The 21,056-nt window shown below is 41.9% G+C and overlaps 1 protein-coding gene across 2 annotated transcripts in view; it reads right to left on the minus strand.

Annotated features, from left to right (window-relative positions):
• The window catches only part of SMYD2 (SET and MYND domain containing 2), a 43,347-nt gene extending 22,627 nt beyond the window's left edge, over positions 1-20,720 (minus strand). The window contains exons 1-4 of one of the 2 annotated variants that reach the window (XR_006280243.1): positions 20,437-20,720; positions 16,937-17,000; positions 3,467-3,577; positions 1,610-1,670 (exon numbers count right to left, since the gene is read on the minus strand). Coding sequence is in view for 1 of the 2 variants with exons in the window: in XM_038395019.2 (XP_038250947.1) it covers positions 1,610-1,670; positions 3,467-3,577; positions 16,937-17,000; positions 20,437-20,618 (418 nt within the window). In the remaining variant the exon portion in view is untranslated. The remainder of the gene's footprint in view (positions 1-1,609; positions 1,671-3,466; positions 3,578-16,936; positions 17,001-20,436) is intronic. The other variant, XM_038395019.2, reaches the window with a different exon arrangement.
• Between the last annotated feature and the right edge of the window lie 336 nt (positions 20,721-21,056).

The raw sequence follows: 21,056 nt of genomic DNA on the forward strand, positions 1-21,056 counted from the left end.
GGAGTGCCTAGCTACTACCACTGTCCTCCTCCCTACTCTACACAGCAGCAGGAGTACCAAGCCGCCACACCTGCAAAGCAAAGTAATGCAATGCTGCAATTCCCCTTTACATCCCCCAAAATATGACACCAGTGAAAAGAGAGATGACAGGAAAGAGCTGAAAATGAGGGACACAAATGAGACACACACCTAAGAGCGGGGACAAATGAGGGGAGACACAGAATAGTGGAGACACTGAAATGGGACAATTTCGGAATGAGAACTAGGGGGAGCTCAGGTGCAAGAAAGAAAGAAAGATGAAGCCTTCCCAATGGGAATCCTAAGCCATTTCTTCACTCACCCATCCCTGGAAAGACAGTGAGGGCGGGGGCAACTGCTGAAGATGCCAAAGGGGGGTGGGTAACGGGCAGCAAAGGGGGCTTCTCACCAACACAGCCAGAAATAGAAAAGAAGCCTGCTGGGGGAGAATGGCAGAATTGTGGTGGCAGAGCATCTTGGTGCTTTAGGAGGGCCCTGCCTCAGTTTGGATAAGCATCCACTGACCCAAACCCCAACCCTTTTGAGCTTCCAAATGAGTAAGATATTTATATTAACACAGGCTAAAATTCAGCAGAATACACAGAAAACCCTCCATGAACACCCACCCTCCAGTTCCCACCACTAGCTTGTTTGACAACTCGTCTTCTAAATTCCTCTCAGATGTAGACAGCTCTAGCTTGGACAAATGCCAACACTTTACCATTCCATTCCTCGTGGCAGTTCCAGTTGAGGCGGTAATCTCATTCACCTCCTGTACTAAAGCTGTTCTGTAGTCTTGCTGGGCTTGGTTAAATAACTGCCACCTCTCACTCCATCAACGACAGCATTTGTCTATCATTTTGTCAAGGGGTTGGGAATCCTTCAGGATGAAAGGCATGTAAACCTACAGTACTATCGCCCTGTCATCTCAGACATGTGTGCACATCAGCTTCTTCTTATTACTATCAATACCAAGAAAGGGAGCAACACTGCAGCACCATGCAGATTATTCCAGGCTAGTTAGTTTTAACAGTTGCTCAATTTCTAACTGCCTCAAGGGCGTGAGGGTGAAAACAGTAACCTTCCAGATAAAAGCAAGCCACTGCCTTCTCTCCTTCCTCAGATCACTTTGGAGCATTCTGGACATGGAATTTCAACACAATCACAGAGAACATGTCAAATTTGATTGGCAGTGACAGACACGGAAGTGCAGTCCAGAGGATTCTGCAATTAGCCCCATAGTCATTGTCACCATCAAACAACTGTGTTGTCTCTGATTTTATGCCTCCTGGTAACACCAGCTATTTTAATTTTGCAACATTAAATTCAGAAAAGTCACCAGAGTGCCAGGAAAGCCATCTGATGAACTCTACATAATTAATCCGTCTAAATTTTCACCCTCACTTCCCCAATCTACCAACAGAAAAAGAAATTAAAGCATTACAAAAATGTTTGGAAATGCGGTTCTTTTTTTCACTCCCTCTTCCTATAACAGAGATGCTTGGAGAAGGTTTTCATGAAGGGTAATGAAGCAATTCCTAAATGCACTATGGAAAAGAGCTCCTGTTACCTGCAAGTCTTCTCTACTTACGTGATTCAAACTCTTTTACTGCAAGCAATTTTTCTGACTGTGTTCTTTCAGGGTGGGTTTTCTAGAAACAGAAAAAGATTGCAATGACAAGAAAAAAAAATGTAAAACGATCACATATTTTGTCTATCAATGCTTATATTGAAAGTTTTTACCAACAAAACAAACATAAAACCCTCACTGTATTCAGGCTTTGTAAAGGCCAACAAACAGTGATCCGGTCAAACTGACTAACTTTACAAGCCATAAAAAAAAAAAAAAGTATTGCTGTGCCAAATAAAGCAGGCATAAATTAACTCCAATCAAATGTACATACATAACCAGTACAGTATTTTAAAATATGTAATTTGCCTTGTTCTAGATACCCAGAAAGCTACTAACAGCAACAAAGCAGGCAAGAAACAGGCTCGCTTTGAGGAAAGTGAATAAAGTCATCGTTGACAGAGTTCAAGAGCAGTGCTCTATTGTTGGCCTAAGGCCACTTCTTTGTAATCTTGGTCATTATATATGGCTTTGCAGGTGGCCTAGCAGCTGAAGTTCAGGGACTATGGTTTGCATATTTAGCTTTTATATGGCATGTTGGTTCCCCCCTCCCTCAAGCACAAATTTATTCCAATGACTTTTAATCATTAAACATCTGATTTTGTTTGTGGATCACAACTAGACTGTGCTTTAATTAAAAAAAGCCAAACCCACACACACACACAGGCAGAGGGAGTATGCAGGCTATCTTCCCAGCAGGCCATCAAAATCCTCTCTATATACAGTATCCGGGTTGCCCTTGTCATATATGCAGACCTCGATTGTACCAATGTGCTTCAAAAGAGAATTTGTTTTTGCAGAGAGAATTTAGAGCTTTGCAAAAATAGACAGTGTAATAACCTTGAAATTTACATGCCCCATTTCTTCCCTGCAAAGACTTCTGCTATGCCCTTCCCACCATCACAAATTCTGTATTCCAAGGAATATTACAGGTGGAGTTAATACTACAATGTCAGAGCAAGCACACTAGCATAGTATCCTCCTATAAATAAACCTCTTTCCAAAGACCAAGCAACTGATTTTCCTTCCTCCAACACTGGTCTTACATCAGGATCACTCCATTCATTCTAACTGGATCACTCAATTACCTGTTCTGTTCATTCCCTCTGAAGCAGCTGGCATTGGCCACTGTCAGAGACAGGAGACTGGGCTAGATGGACCATTGGTCTGACCCAGTGTGGCCGTTCTTATGTAACTATTTGCATCTGTCTGAATGAGAAGAGAATCAGGACTTATGGGGTGCTTACAGAGTGAACAGTGCTATAACTATACAATGCTATACATTAAAATCTGAAGGAAGTTCTGTTTCACACAAGTCTAACAAAAGTGGCTGCCATTAAAAAGCCAGTGTTTGCCAACAGATACCACATGTGGTATCTATCAACTTCACCAAGTCTGATCCCCCTTTCACTTATGCTACTTTTGCCTTGATGCTATGCCACTGACTTCAGTGCTCAGAGTCACATTGGTATACATGAGCAAAGAATCAGGCCCATTGTATTTAGTGAACCTATTAGTAAAATTCTCCAATTTTTGGTCTTTAGCTCACACTGCACTGGTTCTACTAAGACATCAGCTTAACACCTCTCAAAGCCACCAACTGGATGTTATGCTGCTGTAGCCATTTCACACGTCAGTTTTTTCAGTTGCTCACACTCAGCATTCCAGCCAATATGTACACAGGAAACTGACACGAAGCATGCTTTGCTGGGACAGTTACTGTCGGTCAAATTTTCATTATCCTGCTCTTCCGGCTCCTTACCTCCACCCCCCTTCGAAGACACACACGTACCTTCCAAAGTCTTGCGTTCTGCTCACCTGTTTGGCAAGAATCCTCGCAGTCAGTCTCACGGTCTCTGAGGGATTCCAGTTCTGCCCAAAAACACACATGGCAGAACATTCCAGCTTGTGCATAGGCCAATCTGCTTTCTGGAAGGTTTAAAAAAAAAAAAAAAAAAAAAAGCGCAGTAGATAAAGAGATGAGAAAAGAGGATGCAGTGAGTCCCACCACAACCTAGAGGTCAAGTGACATGTGTTTCCTTTAGAAAAATAAAATGACACTTGCTAAATCGGAACAAAAGCTTGAGTAATTTTTAAGGGACAGTTTTCTTTTTAAACATGCTCGCCAAGGATGAGTCAAGGTCATACTACCTTCATTTACTTGGTAGAAATAAAATATAAATGCTAAAGAAACAAAACATGAAACACTGTTTCTAAAACATCAATCCTTATTGTTCAGAACAAGTGTGGGAGGGGAGACTAGGTTCTCACTTAATGGTTAGACTGGGTTCAATTTCCATTTAATAAATACATTGGCCCCGATTCAGACATGACCCTGGTATAAATGAGGAGTAAGTCCTCTGAAATCTATGAGTTTGCATCAATAAAAAGACAGTGTATGTAAGATCAGAATCAGACCTATTGAATAGATTCTTCAGATTTATTTTGTTAGTTAGCAAAGTAAGAGAATATGCCTAGTGCTCTCCTATGCAGTAGTAGCAAGAGCAGTGGCTGAAAGAGGACAGATGCCCTTTAGTTAAAATGTAATGTTACATACTTCCCTTAAATGTAATATACAGTAAAACATTTCATGCAACCATGTAATTAATCTTTTGCCATCAAGCAAAGTTATGAACAACTGTTCTCAGGTGTCTGAGACTTTCCTGAACACTCTTTGGATGAAATGGATGCAGGCCATTAAAGCCTGCACAAAGAGATCCACATTAACAGATTTAAGTGGTACACAGGGTGTGGTTCAGGCCTCTCCTGGACTGGAGTGTATTTCACCTTATTTATATATTTAGAACGGAAATCAATTTTATATCACACATTTCTAACATTCACGCCCACAGGACATATAAAGTGATAAAACACACACAATGGGTTACATTTATGCATTTATCCCTTAATACTTAAGAGGCAATCAATCCTTATCCTCAATTAAAACACCTGAGCCAGGGGAAAGTGTGGGGTGGAGAGGAGAGAAGAGGAGAAGACAGGGGAGCATACCATAACAAGCCCCACAAATTTATGACTGAACTCAAGTCAGAACATGAAAGTCTTTGGCTGTCCCTAGAGGGGGCACTCTATGTTGTACTCTGATACATACTCCAAAGTCACAGGACTTCAGAGAATCAGCCCTGCACATCACTCTTGCAAAATTCCAGCATGGAGCCCATCATCACCACCCTCAAGTGCCACATTTGGAGCAACTCAATGTCCCTCAGGTAGATTGACCCATGGTTATTTAAGGCTTTATATACCAAAATAAAAGTCAGACCCACTGTCTCATCTTGATGTCTCAGGAGTTTCCATTAAAAATGACCATTTGTAATTGCCCCATACACTGAGATAAATTTTAGGGACTTGCCATGGGAGGGAACAAAGGCCCTCAACTCACACTGGAGGCTCAACAGGATACAGAAGGTGCTCAGCACCTTACTAAGTTTGGCCCATTGCCCTTAGTTTCTTTTTTTCAAATCCAAAATTGAGCTTTTATGTAAAGCATATGTGAAGCAACCCCAAGATCTGACAGTTCTAAAAGGTGACAACAATGTAAAATTTTAAAGTATTTTACATTTTAGTTGCATCATTTAAAAAAAAAAATCTTGGATGCTCCCATTGATGCAGCAGTCACATTTTGCAAAATTTGTCCTTGGAAATACCAAATTCCTATGCATTGTGAGAGCTGGTTGGAAAATTTCTATGGGCCCTTAGTCTTTAGCCTGTGTGCAAGAATTACAGAATGGGGACCCAATCCTTTATTCTTTGCACATCCAAAACTCCCACCGACTTCAACTTGAGGAGTTTGGGGTGTGCAAGAAGTGTAAGATCAGACCCTAAATTTTTTTTTTTTAAATACAGACTTACATTCACGTACATTGTTTAATTAATAAGAATACTTGAAAAACAAAGCCAAGATACAAAATTATATGCCTGTCTCAAAATAATGTTTTCAAAATGCATTTGTTTCCTTTATTCTCTAAGCACTGTTAATTAAAATCTTTCCTCAGGCAGAATCATACTGAGCTATGTGAACTAGTAGGGAGGTTAAAGGGACAAGATATGGCTGAATTGTGCAAAGCAAGATAAAAGCCTGAAACATTGTAGGAATAAAGAATAGTGATGACTGAGTAATACCTATTATGAAAACACTCGGAGAGCCCTTCTCCGCAATCACAGCAGGATTGCATTTAGCATTCTTTTCCACGTTTTCTCTGAGTGGTTTGCATTACAGCAGGTATCATTGTTCTAGCTGAATCCCCAGTGTTGTATTAAATGATATTTTTTTCCTATTTGCATTACCTCTACTGTATTTTTCCCCTCATTTAAGGCAGAGTGACAACACTTTTGGAAAGGAAGTTTGCTAAGCCTTGTGTTTTCCACATCAAAGAGAGTGGAAAAGTAACCTCCTCCACCAAGTTCTTCAAAATGATTGCATCAGCTAGGACTACAGGATTATTGGCCTGAAGACTAGACTAGTGCAGCATACTACAAAACCAACAACCAGTACTCAATGCAAGCCCAAAGGGAGACATTTGGGGTGCCAAACAGGATCTTAATTTTTCAGTCCCATGTAAAATTACTATCATTTGTTAAATGGCAGTGATGTGCTTTGTTGGTACAGCAGAAGACAAATAAAAACCAAACAGTCTCTGTCCAGTGGCACTTAGAGAGTCTAGAAGACAGATACACAGATAAGACAAAAAGGGTCCTGGGAAAGCCATTGGAAGGGTTAACACTTAGAGCCCGGTTCTACCACTGATACTTGTGTTGGGCAGTGCTCCAACCCCCACAAAGAATACCACTGATTTCAGTGGGACTACTTGTGGTGTATGGTATTGTTGAGCGAGAGTAAAGGTATTGCAATATGGCCCTGAAGTGCTACACCCAGTGACAAGTGATTGAGGTTCAAGCCCTTGTGTCTTCTTTCCCTCTCGCCCCCATTTACATAATGTTGGGCTGGAGAAGATACAAGATTGACACGGGTTAGCATTTGAAGGACTCCCAGAAGAAGCAAGTCTTTTTAGGCAGGATTTCAGTGAGGAAAGGGTGAGGGAGTGGCCCACTGGGAGCGAAGATCATTCCAGGCACAGGGAGCAACATGAAAGGAAGCATGAGAGTGGGACTGAGAAATGAAGGGGATAGTGAGGCTGGTAGGGCAAAGGGGACAATGGGGGCAACATTAGCAGAAATAAGATAAGAGATAAAGGTGGAGCTAGTCGCAACTTAAATTAAGAGAATCCTGAGCTGACAGGGACAAGAGACTGAGAAGCAAACAAACACTTATAACCGTTTGACCAGTAAGGTAGCTTCTCTAGGCAAGGAATGAGATTTGATTACCATGAGTGAGACTTAGCTTGTACAGCTGCCACACAAAATACTTTGACTTAATAACGTGGATAAATATGGACCCAACGTTGGTTATTCACATGTGGGACACAGGAAATCGCAGGAGTAGATACAGCTTGTTTGAGCATTCCATCAGAGTGGTGCTTAATCTAAAAACCTACAGAACTCAGGAGACCTGTCCAGAGCCCCAGGATATCTACCTGGATGCCTCACACCTCCATGACCACACAGATGCTATAGTGGAACCCCTCTCCCTACACCTCCCCCAATTCCACCCCAATTCCAGTGCTTTTTTGCTACCCTCCCCTCTCGGGAGCAGAGCGGAACATTTGGTCTTTTATCAGCAATGGGCCAAATCCTGCCGTTTTTAACTCAGTCAAAACTCATTAAAACCAATGTGAACATTTCTCAAGTAAGGACTCCAGGAAATTCCCAACTAAATGTGCACAAATCACCTAATCCTTTTAAAAAGTATTTTCAAAATGATCTCCTGAGTGTGTGAAGACCACACATGGACTTTACAATGTATATAAATTATGGTAGCATTTCCCTTTATTTATTTTAGGCCTACTGCCCTTAAACTTCCATCACGTTGTTCTCATATTAAAGGGAAGGGTAAGATAGGAGCTCCTGATCAGTTCTCACTATACCCTTAGTGATTTTGATAACTCAAGGATTGTAAGTCTCCTCTCACACTTCTTTCCCAGCCCAGAGGCATGTTCACTTAAATGAAATTTTAACATAACAGAAACATTCCAAGTTATATTCGACTTAAATCTACGTGTATGAAAACGTTCAGACTTTTTACAAGACAAGACTCTTACTGAAACAAGCAAACAGGGATTTAGTTGAATAAGAAACAAAGGCCCTATCCTTTTCTGAACTCCAGTGGCATAAAGCAGTTGGTTAACTGGCTTAATCAACCTCCTCAGGATTCCCCTTACTAATGGGAATGTCCAGGTGGCACAAGGCTGGTGCAGTGGGCCCTTGCCACTTGCCCCTGGAGTGGAGGCATGGACAGAAATAGGGAATAGACAGGTCACTGTGCTCTGGAGATACCTGGCTGTCAAAATAGCTGGGTATAGTTTAGAGGAGCCGTGACATTACCCTAAATTGCAGAAGAGGGACCTAGATGGTATCAGGAAAGGGAAGAGATAAAGACTGGTTAATATCTTTGGTCCCCACTTTGAGGCTTTGCGGCTGTGTTGCCCAAAATTGTACCTCAAGGGTTAAAGCTTTTCCCTACTGAAGTCAACTGGAGTTTTGCCACTGACTTGAGTGAGAAATGAGCAGGCACCAAATACATCGTTTCCTTTGCTGCAGAAGTACAGATTCCAAACAGTGCAATACTACAAATAAAATCTTCAAGCCTTCCGTCTGCAGAGCACATTTCAAATGCTGAAGGAAGAGACAAGTACAGAACAAGCTGCACGATGATTAGCTGACCTCAGCTCTCTGTAAGGGATAAACAATACGTGTGTTTAATAGTTGAAAGAGGAAGTTCTAGTAACTGGTTTATAGTTCACCAGTTCTGCATCTGTAATGATGTAACCCTCTTAAAACATTTCTCTTCAGAGCTGTTGAACAGTTAATTTCAGGCAAGGAGATGACAAAAACAAAACACAGGTCTGATGCTGTTTGATTAAAACCATACTTTAAAAGTCAAGACCTGAACAACTGCATGTGGTGCTTCAATTCCATTAGCGTAATAGCAGGTCAATACTGTGCAATGCTGGTAGTGAAAAGTAGAGTGATATGAATCAACTGACACTCACAAACCTTTGCAGAAAAAAAGTCAGATAACAGGCAGCAGAAGAAAGGGGGACCCCAGGGCTGAATCCTGAGCTACAGCCAAGGAGCACACAGACCATCTCAAAAGGGACTGGGGTTGCAAAGATGGTATATAAAGCTCACCTCTGTGATACATAATCACAAAGTCAGCCTAGGACAAAGGTAATTGCTCAGTTCAAAAGGAGCAACCTGAAGGCTACTCTAAGTTATTCTGGCTGCCAACAGGCCAAAACAGTAACTGGAGATCAGCAAACATTAAGTTAGCCCCAGCCACATCCCCCATGCCAGTCCCAGAATGTGAGCGTGAGGGAACTGCTATGCCAACTCTATGCCACTGGAGGATTCCCCCCATCCCCACCCAATGGGCTAATTCTCCTTCCACTACTTGTGCCAGCTTTAAAGCTGCCTCATGTGGTCAGTGAAGTGCAAAGGGATCTTCACGCTGCAACACAGTATTTGCGTCCCAGTGTCAAAGGCTTGTGGCCAGGAGACAGAAGCTATGCTCATTTTTCCAGATCTGCCACTTTTTTCCAGACCTACCTCAAGCTTCTGGAGTAACCTTGGGCAAGTCCATACATCTCTTTATGGCTCCATAGCCACCATTAGCAAAAAAAGGTAAAATATCCTCCTGAAAGGCATGTTGTGAAGCTTAATTCACTAAAGTGTGTAAAGCCCTTGAAGACCCTCCAGTAGGAGATGCTACATAACTGCAAACAGTAGACAACCCTTGGAACTTACACAGGCTGCAAAGTTGTATCTGAGCACAGAATATAGCTCATTAAACACAAAGTGTTAATTACAAAAAAATTTCTACAGTTACTCAACCCATAATTCTGGAAAAAAAAAAAAAAAAACTTATCCAAAACCTTTTGTTTGCTATTTTAAACTTATTTTTTAAAAAGTTATACTTGGAAGAATAACTTTCAAATCAGTTGAAATATTGCAATGGCACTATATGTGGGGAAGGGGGGGGGGACATAAAGTCAAATATAGTAAAAATATTAAATGACTCAAATTGTACCATAGAGCCTATCTAGATAGAAATTCCATGCTTGAATAATAAGAGTATAGTAGTAGGAATATACTACCGACTACCTGACCAGGATGGTAATGGAGATTGTGAAATGCTCAGAGAGATTATAGAAGCTACAGAAACAGAAAACCCAATAACAATGGGGGATTTCAACTATCCCCATACTGCCTGGGTACATGTCACCTCAGGATGGGATGCAGAGATAAAGTTTAATGACTGCTTTTTGGAGAAGCTAGTCCTGGAACCCACAAGGGAAGAGGCAGTTCTTGATTTAGTCCTAAATGGCATACAGGATCCAGTCTAAGAGGTGAATATAGCTGAACCTCTCAGTAACAGCAACCATAATGTAATTAAATTTAAGATTCTTGTAGGGGAGGGGGGAAAATACAGTACCACAAAAGCCCACCACAGTAGCATTTAATTTCAAAAAGGGGAACTTCACAAAAATGAGTAAGCTAATTAAACAGAAATTACAAGGAACAGTCACAAGAATGAAATGCCTGCAAGCTGCCTGGAAACTTTTTAAAAATACCATAATAGAGGCTCAAATTAAATATGCACCCAACACAAAAAACACCAGTACAGGGACCAAAAAATTGCTACCATGGCTAAACAGAGTAAAAGAAGTAATCAGAGGGGGGAAAGCATCCTTTAAAAACTGGAAGTCAAATCCTACTGAGGAAAATAGAAAAGAGCATAAGCTCTGGCAAGTCAAGGTAAAAGTACAAGTAAGCAGGCCAAAAAAGAATTTGAAGAACTACCACCAAATGACACAAAAACTTTAAGTACATCAAATCAGGAAGCCTTCCAAACAGTCAGTGGGGCCACAAGACAACAGAGGTGTAAAAGAGCACTCAAGGAAGACAGGACCATTTCTGAGAAGTTACATTAATTCTTTGCATCGGTTTTCACTGCAGAGGATGTGAGGGAGATTCCCACACCTGAGACATTCTTTTTAGGTGACAAATCTGAGGAACTGTCCCAGATTGAGGTGTCAGTAGAGAAGGTTTTGGAATGAACTGATAAACTAAACACTAATAAGACACCAGGACCACAAGGTAATTACCCAAGAGTTCTGAAGGAACTCAAATATGAAATTGCAGAACTACTATGTAACCTACGTATGTAACCTATCACTTAAATTATGCTCTTTACATATGATTGGAGAATAGCTAATGTGACACCAATTTTTTAAAAAGGCTCCAGAGGCAATCCTGGCAATTACAGGCTGATAAGCCTAACTTCAATACCAGGCAAATTGAGTGAAATTATAGTAAAGAACAGAATTATCAGACACATAGAGGAACACAATTCGTTGGGGAAGAGTCAACTCTGCTTTTGCAAGGTGAAATCATGCCTCACCAATCGACTAGAATTCTTTGAGGGGGGTCAACAAGGATGTGGACAAGGGTGATCCAGTGAATACAGCTAGGGCCCTTCATTTTGTTTTTTATTTTAATTTTTCCAAGGAATTTATCAGTGTTTATTACTATACCAACAAAAACAAGTGAAAAATCAGTGCAAAAATTAATTTTGCAGGGTAAATATCAGGGTTTATTTTGATGGATAGAAGGACAGGGAGAAAAGTATTCAGTAGATTAATGCTTTGATGAAGGGAATTCAATGTGGTTTCCTGCAGAACTGAAATGGAATTCAACACAATGTCACCTCCGAGTTTAAGAAAACAGTATACCCAATACCCAAATAAAACTTTTCATTTGAATAAACAGTTTACTCTTGTAGACTTATAACTAATAGCCTATAAATATTTACGCCACACCATTTGCAGTGCATACAGCCAACATCATGCTTCTCTCCTATTTTTTTTTTAAACTTTCAAATACTTCCTTGTGTTCTGAGACTTATTCTGATACAGATTTTAATTTTCTTCCCATTTTAGTGTGTCACAACTTTAAACTGTTCTGCTAATGGCTTGAAACATGTACGTGGTGGGCGTAAGATTCATCAGTACATTCAGATGCGCACGCACTTTAGAGTTCGCATGCGTGCCTGTTTATTGTGTATATCTTCTAGACCAATACATAGCTTTACTTCAACAGGCAGCTTTGCATATACATACAGACTAATGTATTATCGTAATTCCTACATCTCATGCAATGTATTGTATTTTCCTAATAAAACAAGTTATTTTTTATACATTTAAATGATATAAATGTAGGGCAAAAAGCAGGGGGAAAAAATAATTTTTTGTAAAACCCAGGATTTTTTCGGTAAAAATTGGTTTAAACTGAAAATGAAGGGGCTTAGATATAGTGTACGTGGACTTTCAGAAAGCCTATGAGAAGTTCCTCACCAAAGACTCTTAAGGAAATTACTTAGCCATGGGATAAGATGGAAGGTCCTCTCATGAATCAGTAACTGGTTAAAACACAGGAAACAAAGGGTAGGAATAAATGGTCTGTTTTCAGAATAGAGAGATGTAAATAAGCAAGGTCTCCCAAGAAGCTGTACTGAGACCAGTGTTGTTCACCCTATTCATAAATTATGTGGAAAAAGGAGTAAACAGTGAGGTGGCAAAGTTTGCAGACTATACAAAACTACTCAAAATAGTCAAGTGCAAAGCTGACTGCAAAGAATTACAAAGGGATCTCACAAAACTGGGTGACTGGGCAACAAAATGGCAGATGAAATTCACTGCAATAAGTGCAGTGTAACGCATATTGGAAAGCATAATCCCACCTCTACATACAAAATTAGCTGTTACCACTCAAGAAAGATCTTGGAGTCACTTCAGATAGTTTTCTGAAAACATCCGCTCAGTGTCCAACAGCAGTCAAAAAGCGAACAGAACGTTCGGAACCATTAGGAAAGGGATAGATAATAAGACAGTAAATATCAAAATGCCTTTATATAAATCCATGTTACACCACACCTTGAATACTGCATGCAGTTCTGGTCATCCCATCAAAAAAAAAATGATATATTAGAACTGGAAAAAGTCCAGAGAAGAATAACAAGATGATTGGGGGTATGGAACAGTTTTCATAGGAGGAGAGATTAAAAAGACTGGGACTGTTCATCTTGGAAAAAGAGACGACTGGTATGGAGGGGAGGTACGATAGAGGTTTATAAAATCATGAACGGTGTTGAGAAAAAGTGTTATTTACCCCTTCACATAACACAAGAAACAGGAATCACCCAATAATATTCATAGGCAGCAGGTTTAAATCAAACATAAGGAAGTACTTCTTCATACAACACAGTGTCAACCTGGCGAACTTGTCACCAGGGGATGATGTTATGAGGGCCAAAAGTATAACTGCATTCAAAAAAGAACTAGAGAAATTCATGGAGGATAGGTCCATTAGCCAAGATGGTCAGGGATGCAACCCCACACTCTGGGTGTCTTTAGGCCTCTGATTGTCAGATGCTGGGACTGGACAACAGGGGATGGATCACTCCATAATTGCCCTGTTCTGTTCATTCCCTCAGAAACAGCTGGCATTGGCAACTGTCAGAAGACAGGAACTGGGCTAGACAGACAATTGGTCTGACCCAGTATGGCTGTTCTTACGTTTTAAACTGTTCTAGAAAGGGGAATGTGAACTGAAATGAAATTGATTTCATGTCCCCCATACTACACTGAACATGTGACAAACAGCTGTCAGACTGAGTGATATTCAGATTATTTTTATAGCATTGTATCTATACCAGGTTCTTGTTGGCAAGGGCAATTTTTAACTGATTGGGCAAATGAATGTGGATTCATAGAGTACTAAAAATATCAAATGAACAATGCTATAAGAAAGCTCTTAAGTGCAGCTCCAGACCTTCATCAGTTTGGTATGAAGAAAACGAAAGCATGAGGTCCCACATCCATGGAAGCTGAAAGGGAAACATTTTCTGTACATCCCACTGTTACAAGTTCAATATCAAGGCACAGATGTCCTACTAAACTTTGACAGAATTGTTGAATTGGTGAAAAGTGCCTCTGAACAAGACAAGGATGAAGATGTGATGTAGAATGTCTGTGCAGCATATACAGTCATTGGGGACCGGTTTCTAAAGAATGTTGTGCTTGAAGATAACGTTGAAAGAATGTCAGAAGAATTGAATCCCAGCAACGTTCCTAAATTTCATCCGAATGATTCAGAAGGATCTAAAATACTGAAAATAGATTTATGCTAAAGAGAGAGCAAGAAGCCCTAAGCATTTCATGTAGAGTAATGAAGAGAGTCAATGCTGGGGCACATCACACTACAGTCAAAACACCAAAACACTACTGAATGATTTTATACACAAAGCATTATGTCTACATATTTAGGAAGGGTTTTTAATTATCATTAACTTAGTACACAATCAGCTCTTCTGCTAAATGTTGTCTCCTGAAGCTTTCAGGATGTTCCAACTTCCTGAGTGGATGGTGAGAAGACTTTTCCTCTTGGAAGGACATTTCATCAAAATAAGGGGTGTTCTGGCCCTTGAAAAACTTTAGAGATAGCTAAATACAAATACTACCTCACTCTGTAAAAAATAATGAGTGATCTACAATACCTGAATACTTGTTCTTGGGGGGCCAATGCATACGGAAAGAGAGGAACTAGCTTCTGTTATATAAGCCTCCTCAAGTCTGGAGTGCAGATTCCAGAATACTGTGAGGCAGAGGATGGACTTGTGGCTAACACAAGTAACTCAACGTCAGGAGATCCTACTATTGCCTGCACTTGCTATTTGATCAGGACCAAGCTGTTTAACTTCTCTCTACCTTAATTAATCCATCTGTAAAATGACAATAGCCATTATCTACTTCACAGGAGTACTGTGAAACTTATTTCCTTGTTTGTGAAGAAACAGATTCTCAGATAGAAGATGTTATAGAGCACAAAGCAATTTTATTGCAAATATTATTGGATTCTCTCACATGCATTGTACAGGGCTGGTATGAAACAACATCACCCGGCATGCACTTTTTACATCTAAGTGCAAGTGCTTCTCATGATGAGATTATGGGTTGTCAGAGGATTTAGCTAGGCTTCTTGTGAAGCTTTTCCAGGACTTTTCCTTGGGTCCTTAAGATGCTCACTTCATGAAGCTTTCACTTTCTGCTATATTCAACTACTGTCCTGACAAGTTCCTCCAACCTCTTATGTAAGCCAATATCAATATTTACATTTTTAAGCTGCCTTTGCTAAAAGCTTTCCAAAGCTTTCCAGCTTGTGACTCAAAAGTAGAAGGCCATTTGATGGTTTTCAATCCCTCACACTAAAATATAAGGGGAAGCCTGATCTGAAGAGGTACAGTTCATGTATCTAAACTAAAAGGTTATCTCCCCCCAGCTGTCATCATGAACAAGTTTGACCATATTACCACCATCCCATATAAATAATGGAAATGAAGAAAGCGAAAGAGGAAATATACCCTTGTCCCACTGTCCTTTGCAGATGAAAGAAAATCAAAGGAGGCCAGATCCTGCTGTTCATTACGCACATTGATTAGAACCTAATTCTGGACCAGATTCTAATACCCTTACTCACATTGGGTAGCACCTTATTCCACAAACAGTCCTACTGATTTGAGTAAGGTTTCAGAAACTGGCCCTCAGGGGGTGGGAGGACGATGACTACTAAGTGTGGTGGAATCTGACCCTACAGTTCTTAGTGTTTTTATAGGAATGTCAGAATTACAGACAAGATCAGTATAAAAGCTAGAAGTTTGGGGTGGGGGAAATGCATAAAAGAGATACTACAGATATGCAGTATCATTCAGAGGAACGAGATGGCTTGTTAAAATGAAAGCTCTTTCTGAAGCTGCAGCAGCAATCCCAAATATTGTGCTTAGGACCAGGACAGCACAATTACAATATTTCATCCCAACTAAGGGGAATGTAGAATATTCTGCATTTCATCCCAGCTAACGGGAATGTAGAATATTCTGCATACAAACAACAACAAGATGACAATCAGCACATTATCATCTAAGAGAAGGATTGTGATGGATAATTTACTAGCTAAAAATCTGCTTTCACACCAAAGATCTCAGCTCTTATCTAACCTCCCAAGGAAGTGAATTTGGTCACCTTAGTCCTTCATGAACAACATTCCACACCACAACCCTTGCCCTAGAGGATTCTATACGTTAAGATGTGTCTCATTATTTAGCACTTAGACTGCGTATATTTTTCTCACAGATAAGGAGTATGGTTACTTTAGGTCAAGCTGACAGCATACTGGAATTGGCTAGATTCAGTGAATTAGATAAGAACAAGCTCACCCTCCCAAACAAAGAAAAAATAGGATTAGTTACACTGGGGTGTTTTTCAGAGAACCAATCCTTTATTCTATTCTACTTAAAAGCTCCATAACAGGAATATCAGAGAATGGCCACTCTGGTTATCTCTGCCCCGTAATAGAAGTCTGAGAACATAAGAACACAAGAGTGGCCGAACTGGGTCATACCAAAAGTCCATCTAGCCCAGTATCCTGTCTTCCGCAGTGGCCAATGCCAGGTGCCCCAGAGGGAATGAACAGAACAGGTGATCATTAAGTGATCCATTCCCTGTCACCCATGCCCAGCCTCTGGCAAACGGAGGCTAAGGACACCATCCCTGCCCATCCTGGCTAATAGCCATTGATGGCCCTATCCTCCATGAACCTATCTCATTCTTTTTTGAAGATTAAGAGAGGAAGCACAGTAGGTTTCTAAAGTAATATGCACTATAATTATCAATAGCAGCAACACTTGCAATAGATTTTGAAAAAGTTAAATCAGAGATATTTATTTTTGATTTTTCAGCTAGACAGGGACTTCTTCACCAGCTTAGGGGACTAATGTTAAATCTGAGTATATTTAAAGTAGGCTGAAGTTACTGAAGTAATTAGTGGGCTGGTAGGCTGTACTAATCAAATGTCTCAGTAATACCATGTCCCAGCATAGCTGACCTTGAATGACTTAATATGAACATGTCTAAATCCTGTAATTGTCCAAGGCACAACTCCACACTCAGCATCTCTGGGATGCTGAAACTGACCAGCTTGCTGTTCTTAACAGTAGATGTGATTACAGCCTGTCAGTGCTGTACTAAACTAATGCTAAGTGAAGCTTACTGCTTTAGTGAACCCCTTGCCCTTCTCACAAGAAGTTGTAACACATACCTGACATTCCACATTGCAGTAAAATGCCTGTTTACATCTTCCACACTTGGACAATCCTTCTTTCCTTAAAAAAATAAAACAGAAGTTATATCCATCTTCTAATAGTGAATTTATCAGGGAGGCTATATCCTATAGCTTTGATATACAACCACGATTTAGTGAATGTGCCCTGGGTGACAGTAATGCACTTACTTTAAAATAGTTTTGCACAATACACTGTATTTTCCTAATCAAATGACTTTCTGTCCAGAATAGTCTAGTTACAGCTTGAACCTAGTCTATTTATTAAGAGTTTCAAATGCAAGTTTTCCTAATAGATGTTATTATGTAAAAGACTTTACTATCCTAATCAAGCCACGGTTTCAGAAATATGTTATTCTATGCTGCTAGACTTTACATTATCTTTACATACTTTACATTATCCTTTGTAATTACATTCCACACACTGATATATTGCTTTTCCTTCTTCTCTAAGTATTGGTTGCTTGGTTGATTTAATCATGGATATAAATCTTTTGCGTCCTAATTTTTTAGTTCTATTGCTTGTCTATCTAACAGTTTTTGTGTGGTTGAAAATGTTCTTATTAAATCAACAAGCCCTCTGAAATCTAAACACACAACATTTTAAACACTTTCAAGTGACTTAATTCAGGGTCCAGCATCTGCTCTGTGATTAATGTATTATAAAAGTTTCCCTCAACCCTCCATAGTCCCTTTTCATTCGTATAAAGCCATAACACAGCAAATACCATAGGGAAGTCCTCATTCTGCTGCAAGGTGCACTGTATTCCCTCCACGCTCCCCCTTAAAAAGTTGTTGAGGTTTAAAGATCGCCACCATCAGTAAAAAAATTTCCATCTGAAAACTGTATGCCTACTACTGAGTAACCCCTAAGAGTACTATATTTAAAAGTAATTAAAATTTCCTCTATATATTTCAGTTCATTACCTTTGTGTATCTGATAGCACTCTGCATATCAGTTTTATGGTTTCCCCATGTTTAATCAGTTTCCACCTCTTTGAGTGTTTGGCTTTTGGGTGGTGGGCCTTTCCCACAGCAACAGAGGAGAGAAACATTTAAAAATAAACAGGAACTCCTGCCTATATTTTAAAAAAGTGTGCCAGGGGACTTAGGTCTAGGTCAACTTCACCAAAAATATTTTAGTTAATTTTGCTGAAATTGACAGTTTCAACTTAACAGCGTCCTTTCAAATATGGTTCAGGAAGCATGGAGATTGAAAGGCATCGGCCAGAGAACACAGAAGACCCATGAAAGGTACAAGTTTAACTACATCTTGTTGAACGGATGAAGTCTGGTGAACGTTTGTTTGAGCAACATTTGGTTAGATACATTCTATAGGCTCTGATCTGTAAACATTTAGGCATGCATGTAACTTTAGTCACACTGAATGCAATGCAATTATTCACATGAATAAAGTTATTCCTTGGCCTAAGTTTTCAGAATCATGCCACAGAGTATGAGAATATTCTCAAAAGAAAATGGAACACTTTTCTGGGATACCTGAAGGACAAACAGGGAAGATGTTAGTCATTTAGTTAATGCACTTCTGGAAGGTGCTCAGATACTATGGGGATGAGAGCGATATAACAACCAGCACATAGGCACCGATTCTGTGGGTGCTCCAGGGCTGGAGCACCCACGGGGAAAAATTGGTGGGTGCTCTGCACCCACCAGCAGCTCCCTGCCCCGCCCCAGCTCACCTCCGCCTTCTCCCCTGAGCGTGCCGCATCTCTTCTTCTCCCCCTAGCTCCCAGCACTTGCCGCCGTGAAACAGCTGGGAGGGGAGGAGGGGAAACACAGTGTGCTCAGGGAAGAGCCAGGGCCGGGATTTGGGGAAGGAGTCCAATGGGGCAGGGAGGGAGCAGAGTTGGCGCAGGGACTTTGGGGAAGGGGTTGGAATGGGGGCAGTGCAGGGGTGGAGTCGGGGCGGCAGGGTGTGTTGAGCACGCTGGGAAAAGTTGGTGCCTATGAACCTACACAGAACTGAATATAAAACCGAAAGAAAAACACTTTTAAGGAAGAAGTTTAGGATCAGTGCTGTACCCAAAGACCCATATAAAGTTTATACAAAGAAAGAAACAATTCTGTAAAGAGGAAAGTTTTTTAAAGGAGGATCCTTGAGTCCACAGGAAGTTGTAACCAATATATGAGATTATTTTATGAATGTACTTACATGCCTGTGGTGCTCACCTCCATTACTACTTAATAAAAAGGAGGGAGTAAAATCAGCACAGGAAGATCAAGTTACAGCATAATAATGACAAACTTGGATGTCAGTGGCTCTTCAGATGAGTAATAGACTTAAGGGAGAAAACAACTGAGAGAATTAAAAGATGAAGGAGGTGCCTCAGCAACGTAAAAGCCCTTGGCAGTGCCAAATCATGGATGCAGCAGTATTCACCATGCTCCTGCTATCTAAGATATATAGCCCCCTTACCCTAACATATGAGTGCTTCAGCCTTTAACATATTTATAGGATTGCCAACTTTGACTGGATGAATTCCTAGAAGTTTCATCACATGACATTATCTTTAATTAAAGATTAATCTTTAATTCCCAGAGACTCCAGGACAATGCTGGAGGATTGGCAACCCGAATTCATCAGTGTGGAATAGGAAAATACTACTCCCATTTTACAGATGGGAAAAGGAAGCAGAGAGAGAGAATAAATGAGTTGTCCATGGTAACACAGGAAGCCCATGGCAAAGCACAGGATTGAAACCAAGTCACCCTCAGAGGCCTAATCTAAGGCAGTGGTTGTCAGTCTGCGGTCCACAGATCCCGGTGGGTGCAAAGTCTACGTCAAAGGAGTCTGTGAAAGACTGTCACTACCATTGAACAAAAAGAAAAGGAGGACTTGTGGCACCTTAGAGACTAACGAATTTATTAGAGCATAAGCTTTCGTGAGCTACAGCTCACTTCAAGCTTATGCTCTAATAAATTTGTTAGTCTCTAAGGTGCCACAAGTCCTCCTTTTCTTTTTGCGAATACAGACTAACACGGCTGCTACTCTGAAACCTACCATTGAACAGTGATTTTCAACTTGGGGTCCACTAACCCCGGGGGGGGGGGGCAGTCCATATCTAAGCTTTCCAAAGGAGTCAGCCCCTCCATTTGAATTTTTTAGGGATCCACAAATGAAAGGAAAAAAAAAAAAAAAAAAGGCTGACAACCACTAGTGTAGGCCAACACCCCCACAGCTGGACTCCACCCATCATCTCTTACCACCAGGACCCCACGTGTCCAGGAGATCTCACCTCCCTTGCCCCGCCCTGGCTCACTTTGTCCACCCCTCACTTCTAACCTCCCTCCCCAAGCCCAGCATAGCCTGGGGACAGCCCCACTCCCCACCGACCCGTGCGCCGGGGACACCCCCCGGGCCCACGTGCGGCGGGCACGCCCGCGGCCCCGCAGGAGGCAGGGGGCGCTAGGACCCGCGGGGAGCCGCTGCCCGGCGCTGGAGCCGGGCCGGCAGGTACCTGGCGAAGCAGCACTCGCAGTGGTTGCCCCGCTCGCTGACGGTCAGCACGCAGGTGTAGGCCGGGCAGCTGAAGAGCAGCTCCCCGGGGGCGAAGCGCTGCCGGGCCCGCAGCCCCCGGCCCTTGCCCGGGCTGGTGAACCGCTCCTGGCCCTCCCCGCGCGGGGCCCCCTCCGCCCGCATCCTTCCCGGCCAGGCGCGCGGCGCTCCGGCTCCGGCTCCCCGCCAGGCCGCTACTAATGGAGCCGAGCCACCCGCGCGCCACCACGTACACCGGCAGCCGACTCCCCGGGAAACGGCCGCAGGAGCCCGCCGGGTCCTAGAGCCCGCCCGGCTCCGGAGCGCCCGTTCGCCAGCGGGTGCCCCCCAGCCCTGAAGGGCCCCCGGCCAAGCCTGCCGGGCGTGAGAGGGCGGCTGCTCCCCGCCGCCCCACCGCTGAGGCGGGAAAAAAGGGGCCCAGGGGCAGCCTGAGTCACTCAGTGACCCCGGGCAGGGCCAAAACCTGGGGCCTCCCTGGAGGGGATTTTTCTCTCTGATCCTCCCCTCTTCTAGTCAGCGCGGGCATCAGCACTGCGGGGACCGGGTAGCAAGTGGCGGGACAATGGATCGAGTGGTATGATC

The sequence above is a fragment of the Dermochelys coriacea genome, chromosome 3, assembly GCF_009764565.3.
Source record: "Dermochelys coriacea isolate rDerCor1 chromosome 3, rDerCor1.pri.v4, whole genome shotgun sequence".
In the NCBI taxonomy this organism is placed as follows: Eukaryota; Metazoa; Chordata; order Testudines; family Dermochelyidae; genus Dermochelys; species Dermochelys coriacea.